At 44.6% G+C, this 14,921-nt stretch overlaps 1 protein-coding gene and 1 non-coding gene across 4 annotated transcripts in view; both read right to left on the bottom strand.

The window, feature by feature from the left end:
• Positions 1-14,921, bottom strand: part of LOC120914282 (major histocompatibility complex class I-related gene protein-like) — a 34,611-nt gene continuing 19,690 nt past the window's right edge. For all 3 annotated transcript variants that reach the window (XM_040324907.1, XM_040324909.1, XM_040324908.1), the window contains 3 exons: positions 12,962-13,255; positions 4,003-4,119; positions 1-503 (listed from right to left, as the gene is read on the bottom strand). In XM_040324907.1, coding sequence (XP_040180841.1) covers positions 448-503; positions 4,003-4,119; positions 12,962-13,255 — 467 coding nt within the window. In that variant the 3' untranslated portion in view covers positions 1-447. The remainder of the gene's footprint in view (positions 504-4,002; positions 4,120-12,961; positions 13,256-14,921) is intronic.
• Positions 8,590-8,746, bottom strand: LOC120914666. Its single transcript, XR_005743707.1, has one exon. It is a non-coding gene; the product is annotated as a U1 spliceosomal RNA (small nuclear RNA).

Below are 14,921 nucleotides of genomic sequence, written 5' to 3' on the forward strand. Positions count from 1 at the left end.
TTTTTTTTTTTTTTACACTGCTGCAGGTGTAAAGTGCAGACACCTAGAGGTGCACATGCTTGGAGAAGCCTGAAATGCTCCACCATCATGCCTGATCACCCGACTCTTCTAAAGACCAAAGCTCCGGCTCTTCCTGGTTGTGCTAAAGCTTCCCTGACCCCATGGGAGGAAATTCCACAATCTCTCGCACTGGAAGTGTCGGAACTTTCCCCATCAGGAGAGTTGGGTATTCAGGTGTAGCGATGGGAACTTGCAGTCTGCTGCAGGCATGCGCACCTCTAGGTACCAGTACTTTACACCCAATAACAGCTTTTCTTTTTGTTTTGGTACTTTAAACAGGAATGCATTTTTGCGTACAAGATGAAACATATAAAACACTATAAAAGTGATATAAAGAGGTAACAAAGATGACATGTATGTATAAAAAAAGAATTGCAGCGGGGCTAGTCAACTATCGCTTTCCTCCATCCCCTCTTCTTCTGTTTTTACAGCCTGTCCACGTCCTATAAAGAAAAGCAGAAATACGGTCATTAGATGTGCAGAACGGAAAAACTAATTTTGTTTCGTTGTTTCGGATAGATTCGTTATGTTACTAATGTTGTTTCGTTATGGAATTTGTTTAGTTTGGTTTAGGAATTTGTTTAGTTTAATTTCGGTTAGTTCATTAAAATTTGTTTTGTTTATTTATTTGCTTCATGGAATTGCTTCTTCTAATTGCTTCTAATGCTGATTTGACTTCTGTGACATCTGTGTGACATTCTGTGACGTCAGATCAAAGTCGTAGAAAAGTTGGAAGCAAGTCACACCTTGTCAAACGGTTTTTACACAGGTTGAACTGGATGGACTAGTGTCTTTATTCAACCTAACCAACTATGTCTATACAGAACTTATCAAACTCGCATGCAGGGCCGGTGCTACCACTAGGCAAACTAGGCAAACTTCTGCCTAGGGAGCCCGGCCACTGGTGTTCCTTCCTCTGCAGCAAGCAACTAATAGGTAGATTCAGTAAGAGTTAGGCCGGCTTATCAGTAGATAAGCCGACCTAACTCAGAATCTATGCCGACTTATGTTTAAGTGTATGCTCAAACAGAGATACGCTTAAACATATCTAAGATAGGACGGCTTGCGCCGTCCTATCTTAGGTTGCAATATTTCGGATGGCCACTAGGTGGCGCTTCCATTGCGGCCGGCGTAGAATATGTAAATTAGTTTATACGCCGATTCATGAACGTACGCCCGGCCGCCAAAGTCGATTTACGCCGTTTCCGTAGCGCATTACAGGCCTAAAGTTATTCCATCTATTAGGTGGAATAACAATGTTAAAGTATGGCCGCCGTTCCCGCTGCGAGATTCTAATTTTTTACGTCGTTTGCGTAAGTCGTCCGTGAATCGGGATTTACGTTGTTTACGTCCACGTTGAAATCAATAGGCCCGTGTGGCGTACGTAATCACAATGCACACTGGAAAATGTAGTCGCCCGACGCATGCGCAGTGAAAAAAAAACTTCAAAAACGTGAGGTCAAGCCTCATTGCCATCAAACACGCCCCCTCCAAGTCATTTGAATTTGGCGCCCTTACGCCCGCCCGCTTTAGGCTACGCCGCCGTATATTAGCAGGCAAGTATATTGAGAATCATTACTAGCCTAGCTAATTTACGGCGGCGTAGCCTAAACAGGCTAAGCTACGCTGCCGCAAAGTTAAGCCCATCTCTTTGAATCTACCTATAAGTCTCAGCATCAACAGGCAGCCACCGCTCCATTCGCACATAGTGTCAGAGGCGCAGCGGTGGCGGAGAACTGTGTCTGTGTCCCGACTCCCGAATGAATGGAAGCAAGCAAACATTCATTAATGGGCAGTGGTAGGTGCATTTGAAGGCCGCTGGTGAGGCTACAATTGATGGGCGCTGGCAGGGGCAGACTGACAACTCATGGGACCCCCGGGCAATAGAAGATTATGGGGCCCCTGGGCTTACAGATGGCCACCACGCCAGGAGGCAGTGCAGAGGCAGGGCAGCTAAAATCTCGGGATTTTCACATCAGAAGCATGTCAGTTTCGGACATATCAGGGACAGATGTAAAAAAAAACATAGATTTTTACATACTGTCCCTGGTTTTACTGAGCCTGGCAACCCTGATGGGGCCCCCTAGTGGCATGGGGCCCTCGGGCAGTGCCCGAGTGACTCAATGGTCAGTCCGCCCCTGGGCGCTGGTGGTGGGGCTGCATTTGATGGGCGCTGGTCAGACTGCATTTTATGGGCACTGGTAGGCTGTATTGATGGGAGCTGGTAGGCTGCATTGATGAGCGTGGGTGGGGCTGCATTGATGGGCACTGGTAGACTGCATTGATGGGCACTGGTAGACTGCATTGATGGGCGGTGGTGAGGCTGCATTGATGTGCACTGGGGAGGCTGCATTGATAGGCACTGGTGAGGCTGCATTGATGGGCGCTTTCGAGGAAGCATTTGATGGGCGTTTCATTAAAAATTTGGGGTATACATAGGCAAGGCAAAGGGGGTAGAGTTAGGGGTGGCAAAATTAGATTTTTGTCTAGGGTGTCAAAAATCCTTGCACCAGCCCTGCTCGCATGTGTATCTAAAATACATTTTAAAAGCATGGTTAAAGGTATAGAAGTCCCAACATTGCCAGCCAGTGCTGCCAATCAGTGCCCACGGGTGCCACCCATCAGTGCTCATCAGTGGCTCATCATCAGTGTCACTTATCAGTGCTGCCTATCAGTGCCCAGCAATGCCAATTATCAGTGCCCATCAGTGCCACTTATTCAAGACCATCAGTCCCCCCTATCAGTGCCCCCTATCAGTGCCCCCCATCAGTGCAGACCAGTGCCGATCCTGACCTCCCTGGGGCCCTAAGCAAAATGTCACATTAAAGAAAGTTGAGAAACGGGGGTAGGGGGTGTTCTGCTGTCGGAAATGACATCTTAGGCTTCATTTCCACTGACGTTTTTACAGCCACTTTTCTGAGCGTTTTTTACAGCTTAAAAACGCCTGTCCATGTTATTCTATGGCATCATGCCCACATAGGCGTTTTTAAGCTGTAAAAAAGGCTAACAACAGTGGCTGTAAAAACGCCAGTGGAAATGAAGCCTTACATTAAATTGAGAAGCAGGGGGTGCTGACTTCTTACCTATTCTCCCATGCAGCCAGTTGAGAAGCGGGGTGAGGGGGCCTCTAGTAATTTGGGGGGCCCTTCACAGCTTCGCGGGGGCCTTAAAGCGGTTCTCCACCCTAAAGTGGAGTCCCGCTGATCGGAACCCTCCCCCCCTCCGGTGTCACATTTGACACCTTTCAGGGGGAGGGGGGTGCAGATACCTGTCTAAAGACAGGTATTTGCACCCACTTCCGGCCACACGCTACGGGCGAAAGACGGGCATTCCGTCACATCCCGTCTGTCGCCCGTTGTGTGCTGGGAACACTCGGCTCCCAGCACACAGCGTGTGAGCCAATCGGCGGGTGCAGCGCGACTCGCGCATGCGCCGTAGGGAACCGGGCAGTGAAGCCGCAGCGCTTCACTTCCTGGTTCCCTGAGCGTGGATGGAGGGGGGAGCAGCAGAGAGACGAGCGATCGCTCGTGCTCTGCTGCGATCAGCGCTGGACTCCAGGACAGGTAAGTGTCCTAATATTAAAAGTCAGCAGCTGCAGTATTTGTAGCTGCTGGCTTTTAATATTTTTTCCCCGTGGCACATCCGCTTTAAGCGGCTTGCATAGTGAGCCTATAGGGCGGATCGGCCCTGGTGCAGACTATCAGTGCCCATCAGTGCAGCCTCATCAGCTCACATCAGTGAAGGCAGGAAGAGGGTAAAGGCGTCGGTAGGCAAGCGGTTAATAAATCTTTGTTTTCAGGATTTTATACAACTGATTAAAGAAATACAAATAAAAAATAAAGTCACCCAAACCATTATAGTTTCCAGTTAAAACATACAAATCACCCCCAATATACACTTTACCCCTATGTAGGTCTTCCTGGCCCCAGAATCCATACTTACGTGAAAGGAATTTCTTTTTAATGAACATAAAACCACAAATCGCCAAAAGAATCAACAGGATAATAATGACAATATACAGTGCTGTGAGCCCAGAGGACTGATTTCCGGTTTTTGATTCTGTTCAGGGAAAATAAGAAAAGACAATGAATAGGTTTGCTGCATTTTATTTTATTTACAGGTACAGATGATATTTTTCAATGGCAGTTGATGAGAAGCTGCATTATCCATCACAAGTGGCAGTTGATGAAAGAAACCCTCTCCATCCGTGCTTTCATACCTCCACATCTTGGCATTTGATAGTGGAGGAACACACTGGCCCAGATTCAGGTAGAATTTGCCCCTTTTTTACGGAGGCACAGGGCAGCGTTTTTGCCCTGCGCCCCCGCAAATTTACTGCGCTGCGCGCGATTCACGGAGCAGTAGCTCCGTAAATTGCGTGTGCGCCCTTTAAAATTGCCCTGCGTAAGGGCGCCTAATGTAAATGATCCCGTAGGGGGCGGGAATCCTTTAAATTAGGCGCGCTCCCGCGCGGAGCGTAGAGCGCATGCCCCATCGGGAAACTTTCCCGACGTGCATTGCGGCAAATGACGTCGCAAGGACGTCATTTGCTTCCAAGAGAACGTGAATGGCGTCCAGCGCCATTCACGAATCACTTACGCAAACGACGTGAAATTCAAATTTCACGACGCGGGAACGGCGGGTATACTTTAGCATTGGCTGCCCCTACTATTAGAAGGGGCAGCCTTACGCTAAAGACGCCGTACGGAAACTCCGTAACTTGCGTACGCAGGGCCCGCGCAACATTGTGAATCGGTGTTAGTATGCAATTTGCATACTATACACTGAGCACAATGGGAGCGCCCCCTAGCGGTCATCGCAAGAATGCAGCCTAAAATCTGCGTGGCATAAGAGCCTTATGCCACGCAGATTTTAGGCTGCAGTCGGCGTTACGATGTTCCTGAATCAGGAGCATTCGTAACGCCGGAGAAAGTCAGCAATTGCGCTGCGTAACTATGGTTACGCAGGCGCAATTGCTCTCTGAATCTGGGCCTCTGGCATCAACTGTTTCTGGATCAGAAGTATGTTCATTAGGTAGATTCAGGTACAATGGCCTTAACTTGCGGCGGCTTAGCTTAGCGTGTTTAAGCTACGCCGCCGTAAGTTAGCTAGGCAAGTACATGATTCACAATGTACTTGCCTGCTATGCTTATATAATCGTTGGTTATAATATAATAGTTAGTATATACAGTATCTCACAAAAGTAAGTTCACCCCTCTCATTTTTTGTAACATGTTATTACATCTTTTCATGTGACAGCACTGAAGAAATTACACTTTGCTACAATGTAAAGTAGCAGGGCCGCCATCAGGAATTATGGGGCCCCTTACACAGCTTTAGGCATGGGCCCCCTGGAGCAGAGAACCAGGGGGGGGGGGGTGCTCCTGCCTGAAATTGAGAAGCGGGGGGGCTGCCACGAATTGAGAAGTGGGGGGGGGGGCCTTGGGAACATCTGGGCCCTTAAATTAAAAGAAAAAAAAGAAAGAAAAAAAATATATACATACATACAAATTATTATTTTTTATAAAAAGAAAAAAAAATTGGCCCTTTAATAAAAAATTAAATAAAAATATATTAAAAAAAAAAAATTTTTAGAAAAAAAAAGGGGGGGTTGCCATCCGGGGCCCTGGGGACCTCCGGACCAAAAAAAAATTGGCCCTTTAATAAAAAATTAAATAAAAATATAATAAAAAAAAATATTTTTTTTATAAAAAAAATATTTTTTTTATAAAAAAAAATAAAAAAGGGGGGGTTGCCATTCGGGGCCCTGGGGACCTCTAAAAAAACTAAAAAAATAAATTGGCACTTTAACCACTTACCCCCCGGAACATATTGCTGCCTAAAGACCAGAGTACTTTTTGCGATTCGGGACTGCGTCGCTTTAACAGACAATTGCGCGGTCGTGCGACGTGGCTCCCAAACAAAATTGGCGTCCTTTTTTTCCCACAAATAGAGCTTTCTTTTGGTGGTATTTGATCACCTCTGCGTTTTTTATTTTTTGCGCTATAAACAAAAATAGAGCGACAATTTTGAAAAAAATGAATATTTTTTACTTTTTGCTGTAATAAATATCCCCCAAAAATATATAAAAAAACATTTTTTTTCCTCAGTTTAGGCCGATACGTATTCTTCTACATATTTTTCGTAAAAAAAATCGCAATAAGCGTTTATTGATTGGTTTGCGCAAAAGTTATAGCGTTTACAAAATAGGGGGTATTTTTATGGCATTTTTATTAATATTTTTTTTACTAGTAATGGCGGCGATCAGCGATTTTTTTTCGGTATTGCGACATTATGGCGGACACTTCGGACATTTTTGACACATTTTTGGGACCATTGGCATTTTTATAGCGATCAGTGCTATAAAAATGCATTAGATTACTATAAAAATGTCACTGGCAGTGAAGGGGTTAACACTAGGGGGCGGGGAAGGGGTTAAGTATGCCTGGGTGTGTTCTTACTGTGGGGGGGGGGGTGGCCTCACTAGGGGAAACACTGATTTTCTGTTCATACATTGTATGAACAGAAAATCAGCATTTCCCCTGCTGACAGGAACGAGAGCTGTGTGTTTACACACACAGCTCCCGTTCCCCGCTCTGTACCGAGCGATCGCGTGTGCCCGGCGGCGATCGCGCCCGCCGGGCACACGCACGGGAGTCGGGGGCGAGCGGGGAGCGCGCGCGCGCGCCTCCGGCGGCGCGCACGCGCCCCCTAGTGGCGGCTATACGATAGGACGTATAGCTACGGGCTCTCGCCCAGGAGAGCCGACCTGCCGCCGTATAATGACGGTGCGCGGTCGGCTACTAGTTAATAAAAAATAAAATAAAAATATATTAAAAAAATATATATTTTTTATAAAAAATAAATAAAAAAAAGGGGGGGTTGCCATCCGCGCCCCTGGGGACCTCCGGGCCCCTTACAGGTGTACTGCCTGTACCCCCCTGATGGCAGTCCTGTGAGTGTACAGCTTGGAATGTGCAGGAATGCACCAGATATATCACTTACTATACGGGCCCCCCATTTTAAATAGAATAATCTGCACTGCATAGATCAGAATGGATGGAGTCTGTATGATTTCAATGGGTTATGAAGTCAGAAGCTTGTTTTACTGAAATATAAAACTGCTTAGAACACTATTGTATGGTTACCGTGCCTGGAAACCCAAGACATAGCCTGCCCTCTAGTGTCCTGAATATATCATTACAGGAAGCGCTACCTGCTGGTATACAGGGATGAATAAATTATAGACAGTACATTCCTCAACATGTAGAAGTGGCTATAAACTTCTACTACATAGCTGGCAGAAAAATAAAACATAAACTGTAGTATCTGGGATCCTGTTTGTACTGCTCCCATCAATGTAATAGTTACATGTAATAGTTACATCCAAGGCTGTCTTTAATGTTGATTGGCCCCCCGGCAAAAAAATTCTTGGGGCCCCCCATGCAATTTTGCTCTCCACCTGCTCTGAGACATATAATAAATATAAGCTAGGCTTAAAATCAGTTCACTGTATAAGATCAGAAAGTGATTGCGATTGGTTGCCAGAGGTTACAGCATATCATTACCACTTACTGACTGGTTGCTAGAGGTTACAGCACACATTACTGCTCTTGGTTGAATATATAATCTGGCCCAAATCCCTATACCAAATAATTGGTGGGAACTGGGCTCAAGTGAACCAGTCCAATAATAATGAGTGAAATTGAAGAAAGGAAAATCCCAAAGTAGATCCTCAGGTTAAACTGAAAAATTGTGCTTCCAGTGTATTCCACCTTCACCATATAATCAGACACCCGAAGTGGATAAGTGAAATGGCTCCTTACCAGATAGATATGTCCCTTAGTTTGGTATCAAACAAGGAGACATTAATGGCTTGTGACAGGATCACCTGTAGAGTCTGCTGTGTCCTAGCAGAGATGTTATTGCCAGTCATGGATGTCCCAGTGTTAGCATGAAAAACAGAATGGTGCCAATATAGTGTAGTACGTTTTATTGCAGATTAAAAGCTTTACATAAAGGGAGCCTACCGTAAGAAGTGCCTAAAACCCGGCACTGAGGCTGTGTCGCGTAGGGTTATGTGTCACAATGTATACCGCAATGTATACCACTGTCTCGTCCTCTCGTCGCACATGCACCATAGGCTTTTCGTTCCATATCCGACCCCCCGACCGGCCAGTGCAGCCCTCCACCCCTGCCAGCCAACCCGGCGGATTTGCATGGTCCTACCCCGTTCCACCATACAGGGCATTACCAGCTCCTCCAACCGGATCGCTGACAGAGATAGCACTTACACCAGCCAGCCAGAAGGCCAGACTAGAACTCGGCAAAAAGACCAAGACCAAGCACCGCACCCATCCTCACCAGGAGCATCCTTCCAGATGGCTCAGACTCAACCATGGGCCGGCCCCCAGTATTCTGTCGGGCAGCACAGCGTAGTCCCTGCTGAAACCATCCTTCCAGGTGCAATGACGTCATTGGATTGCATCCACCCTCCCCATGTAGGAGGTGCTTCAGCGCTCCGCTGACAACTGATAAGGACAGATACCACACCCAGTCCCAGCCAAAAGGCCGAGAAGCGGCAGGGAAGACAACCACAATCAGCACGGCCTAGAGTGTGCAATAGCCGTGCCTCGCCCTGGGAGAACCACCTTCATGATCATGGTGTCTCCCCTGCCAGGTGTCACGATTTTTTAACGATTAATTGTGCAGCTCTAGCACGATATTTGCGCAACAATTTTTCAAACGTGTTTTTTTGGAAATAAACTGTTTCATTCATTAAAAAAAAACACTAAATGCATCCACTTGTGTCCATCATATGCAGTAACTTGTGCCCATCATATTCAGCCACTGTGCCATCAAATGCAGCCACTTGTACCCCATCGAATGCAGCCATTGTGCCCATTAGATGCGGGTGGCCACTTGTCCCCATCATATGCAGCCACTTGTGCCCATCATATGCAGCCACTTGTGCCCATCATATGCAGCAACTTGTGCCCATCATATGCAGCAACTTGTGCTCCATTAAATGCAGACCTCCACCCGCCCACTGTGTTACCGGCACTTACCTGATCTTGGTGGTGGGTTAGGCAGCGGGTGACGACGGCAAGCTGTGGGACAGCTCCTGTGTCCTTCATGCTTCCCATGCGTCTCTTCCATTCTGCTAGGCATCCAATAGGGGTGCCTGTGCCTTCAGCCAATCAGGTGACAGATATTAGACCCATGCTTCCTGATTGGTGGAGAGGCGGTTCAATGTTAGAAAAGCAAATATTAATTTGCTTTTCTAACACATCTATCCATTAGTCATATGGGGGGTGGCGTGACAGGGGGTGGCGCCAGTGTGCCCTTAATGGACTGGGCTCCACTAATAATGATTTTAGTGTATTTTCAGAAAAATAATTGTTTTGATATTTTCAGGGTGGGGAGATTGTCAGGTAGGCTCTTTGGGGCCCTGTGATTTCTAACAGTGGCCCTGTCTGAGCTTATAAACTCCTTGTGATGCTTCTTTCTCTCACAATCTGGCTCTGCTTTACAGGGGCTGCAAGATTCTGATACCAGGTCCAATCCAGCTTGTATTTAAAAAAATCCATTTAGAATTAATGAAATGATTTAAGAGCTGCAATTATTTGTCACTTTTTATAACTGTATACCGCGCCTTCCCGCGTTGCGGGCGGTATTAACCCTTTTTCGGCCGCTAGCGGGGGTTAAAACCTCACCGCTAGCGCCCGGATATCGCGGTAAATACGACGGTATAGCTGCGCTACAAATAGCGCGGCTATACCGTCACCGCGGCTCCACGCCTCAATGTGAAAGAGGTCTAAAGGACAATCTGCAGTAGAAAGTAGAGACACAGGAAGAAAATAAATGACAGGACTGTAGTATTTACCTAATTTACAAAAAAATATATTTCTGTCTGTGTAGCTGTTGGAGAGTAATGCAGGAAAATTCAGAAAGAATTTTCCTCCGAAAATCAGACATTTTGTGATCCGATGGTGATTTTGAAATTCGAACAACCAACCTTTCATTTTCACCTCGTGTTACTACAGAAAATAATTTTTGTGGCTGAGGAATCTTCTTTTCTTCCCAGGTCACAGCTCATGCACATTTCTTTTTGTATTATATTTCTCGCATAATTCTCCCATCATTGATTAGAAATTCATTAGTTTTTCAAAACATTTCCAACATGCCCGATCACTCAAATTCAATGGTTGCGCGGCCCACTAATGGTGCGAAAATTCTTCGATTTTCAAAGGAAATCTTTTTTGGAATTTGGCCCATGTATGGACAGCTTAACAACTTGCCTACCGGGCCAATTCTTGCACTTCGCTCCTTCATGTAAAAATCATAATTTTTTTGCTAGACAATTACCCAAACATTATATATGTATATATATTTTTTAGCAGACACCCTAGGGAATAAAGTGGCGGTCATTGCAACTTTTTATCTCACACAGTATGTATGCAATAATTTTTTCAAACACCATTTTTTGGGGGGAAAAAACGGTTTCATGAATTAAGAAATAACAAAACAGTAAAGTTAGCCCAATTTTTTTGTATAATGTAAAAGATGATGTTACTCCGAATAAATAGATACCTAACTTGTCACGCTTTAAAATTGCACGCACTCATGAAATGGCCCCAAACTTCGGTACTTAAAAATCTCCATATGCAACGCTTTAATTTTTTTTACAGGTTACCAGTTTAGAATAGGTCCAGTTTAGAGGAGGTTTAGTGCTAGAATTGTTGCACGCACTCTATTGCACGCCGCGATACCTCACATGTGTGGTTTGAACACCATGTACATATGTGGGCAGGACTACCCGGGACAGGGACGTTTTTTTTTTTACTCAGTTTTTTTTAATTTTTACACTTTATTTTACATATTTTTTTTGATCACTTTTATTTCTATTACAAGAAATGTAAACATCCCTTGTAATAGGAATTGTTAGTGACAGGTCCTCCTTATGGAGAGATGCGGGGTCAATAAGACCCCACATCTCTCCTCCAGGCTGAAAAGCATGAGATCGGGAAGATCTCATGCTGACAGCCACGATTACGGCTTTGTTTACTTACGGTACCCGTGCTTGATGTCATAATGTCGCGCCCGGGCCTTCCGACGGTCATAGAGATGACCGGTGACCATCTGTTCTGATGGAACTTTTGTCAGAGGTAAAACATACTTTTCAATAACACAAGCATACATGTGATCTGTAATTTCAGAGTTTGCCGACAGGTGGTACGGGAAGCAATTTCTATAAGTCACTATTTTGCAGAATCTGGGGCAGTACATGGGGTACCCATATCGGATAGATGACATTTTCAGAGCAATGTGGCCTTGTGTTCAGAGAACCTGTAGCGGTGATCTTAGAAATATATTTAGTAGGGGATAATGGTCTTCTAAATAAAGAACATGCAAATGGGTTTTCAAAATGCAGGGACTACAAGCATTTAACAAGGTTCCACAATCTACTTTCTCTCCCATGGAGTAGTTTGGCATTCCAGTGCCTCAGGAATTGAGAAATGTCCCTATCTCTTGCTACCACCAGAATGTAAAAAATGCAAGTACCAAACGCAATGAGGTTCCAAGGGGATATGCAGCTAACCACAGTAAGGGCAGCTCCAACTACTCCTAGGACATAAGCACAAAACAACAAATAAAGGAGCGCTCCCAGAATCGCCGGCAGAAGAGAAGGATATCTGAGTGATGCCAGTAGCTGCAGGCATCATTCAGATATCCCCCCTAAAGTCCAAGACGTTATATGACGTCCTACGGTAGGGAAGTGGTTAAGAACACAATCACACCTGGGGGTTTTATGTGCATTTAGGTGCAATGCATTAACCTCCCTGGCGGTATGATTCTGTCTGAAAAAACATGCTGAAAGCGGTACAATTATTTGCAAGGAAATTTGGTGTTTTATACTGTAGGCCTGTAATTTTTAGGAATAACTCACTTAAATCTGACCAAACAAGAATCTAATAGGCATCCCGGGTATGACATTTTTTTAAAAACAAAATTTTAAATTATAATATAATAAATAATTATAGCAAGTAATAATATAATTAAAATAAAAATTATTCAATAATGTAATCAACTCAAAATCACTGAAATTTGCTCAGTTGCAGAATTGTCGCTGTCACTATTTTTTTTTTTTTATGATGAATTTCCCCACAAATCGCTATCGCACATTTCTGCAAGTGATTATAATTTATTATCGCTGTTTTCTAGCTGATCTAAAACCATTTTTGACATAAAGGGACACTTTTGGACAATCTACAGTTTTTAGGCAGAAATTACATTTTTTCTTTTTATAAAAGAACATGCAGGACACTGGGCAGACCACTAGGGACAAGGGGGGTGTGTATTTTTTACATACAGCACTGTAATCTATAAGATTACAGTATACTGTATGTAAAGTGTTTGTTTACTTTTTTGAATTTGGCGCCGTTCTCCGTCCCCGTGCGTCGTAACGTCGCAGGGAACGGAGATCGGCGGCACACGGAGACTGTGAATCGAGCGAGGAGGTCCCGCTCGCTCACACAGCGGGGTGGCATCGCTGGATCCAGGGACAAGGTGAGTAACTTGCCTGTGGATCCAGCGAGAAGGTAAGCCGCGCCGCTGCACACTCTGCACGTCCACCCCGAGCGTGACTCGGGGTTACCGATCCTAGCATAAAAAATCAACCCAGAGTCACGCTCGGGTTTACCGCCAGGGAGGTTAAAAAAAAGTCCTTGCTGCATCTTTGATGCAGTTTCATCAAAATTCATGCTATATAGAGTTCAATGGTAGTGCATAAAATACACCACACAGATGTGAACCGCCCCAGTTTTGGTTAGACTTACAATTAAAATCAGCACAAAAAGTTTGAATATCATTATGTTTATATCTGAAAAAAGTACTATACCTTGCATATCCTGTTCTGTCAGATTCACAATAAGAACATTCTCCAGACTGCGGTGCTCCACATGACAGGAGTAAGTGTCTCCCTCATTGGTTGGCACTTCCACACTGACTCTGATCTGATAGGTGCCGTCAGGATGGGGGAGAATTGGAGTCATTTCATCTGAAGGAATATGGTCTGTCCCATTTCTCATCCACTTCACATCCACAGGTCGGGGGTGAAAACCGTATGCCAAACAATGAAGACTTGTCTTCTCCTCTGACCGATGACGACCCCACACCTTCACTTCTGGATGCACTAAAAAAACGGGGGGAAAAAAACAATAAGTTAGGCATAACTCCAGATTTTCTTTCCTCATGCAGTGGGGCGGTAAACTGTTTGTTTTGTTCAGGGGTGCAAAGAAAGTCTTTACTCACCCAGTCCTGCGATCCTCCAGAAAACAGCGCTCCCCCACGTCCAGCGGTGGACTGTTCCTGCCATACTCACATTCAGAGCAAGTCTATGGGCGTGATGACATCAGGAACAGTCCACCGTACAAGACCGCTAGTGTGCAGGGGGAGCAGGAGCAGCAGGGATCGGTCTTGCACATGGAGGGTTGGTGGATTAGATAAGTATATCTCTGCTCTCCTCACCCTTAGACAACGATAAGTGGTTAACCCATGCAGTGTGGGCCCAGCCCTCCTGCATGTGGAAAAAAATCCTTGGAAAACTTCTTTAAAAATCTTGACTTTTTAGAGTGGTTCCCAAACACGTGTTCACCATGTCAGCTCTTACATAGTGATGACATAAGTTTGTAATATTTCTACGCATTTCAATAATTGTATGAAGTGATCCAGTACGTGAAGTGATGAACCTTTATCCCACCCCTCCATTTTTGCATTTAACCACAGTACTTAAAGCAGTATTTTCCCCCTTTTCCCTACCTTATTTTAGGAGTGTGTTATTCTATATCAATATTTGTAAATTTAATTTGATCAATATTTTTACATTTGATTGTTTGGTCTGCAGATACCACAGATACCATGTCAATAGCATCTTCTCCTGAAGAAGTAAACTAGGTTTACGAAACGCGTCGAGAATCAGATGCTGTTAATTTTGGCATTTAACTGTTACTTTGTGGAACTAAAATATTTTTTTTTAATGTAATTGTGGAGCTCTAATTATAGTAGATCAGATAGTTTCTTTTATTGAGAAATGTTTTATACATAATTGTCTACAAAATAAATTTTTATTATAAAAACTGTGTACCATAAAAACTTGAAAAATGTAAATACATTGTTTAATGTTAAAGAATAAGCCATATAGTTATTGTTAAACCAGAACTAAAGTAAGCAAACACTCACCTCTGATTCAATGTCCCTGAGCTCTCTCACTGGTCCCATCCTCTTCTCCCTGGCTGGTGTAGGGTTTTGGGCAATCTTAATTGGCTGGTGCAGGATTATTAAACATCCACACACGTGTAGGAGTTGATTCATCCCAGTACCAAGGCACTGTGCCAAATACAATGAGCTGGGCATGCGAAGCTCAGCATACACAGAGACCAGCCAAAATTATAAGATGGGGTTTGTGCACTATGTTTGGGGTTCATAGATTTCCCAATGGGTTAGGGAAATGTTAGTTGGACAGAACTATGCTTAGTTAGCTCACCTCCATGTTTACACAGAATCCCCAGCATCCCTCCAGATGGACCCGGGCTGCATGCTAAACTCTCTGGAGAAACATGCAGACCACGGGCTGCGGGTTTGGACACCTGCCTGATTGGCTACAGAGTGAATGGATAGATAGGTGGGTCCTCCTATTCCATTGTTTAGCATGTGCCAGGGCCCGTCTGGAGAAACGCTGGAGATGCCATGGAAAGATAGGAGTTGTGGCAGCTTAGCTCAAGGTGAACTTAGCCTTTAATGGTTTATTTTAAGGGGACACACATGTCAACTATGATATTCTTTCTATGGCTGCTCTTCTT

Source organism: Rana temporaria, chromosome 9 (genome assembly GCF_905171775.1).
Source record: "Rana temporaria chromosome 9, aRanTem1.1, whole genome shotgun sequence".
Lineage (NCBI taxonomy): Eukaryota > Metazoa > Chordata > Amphibia > Anura > Ranidae > Rana > Rana temporaria.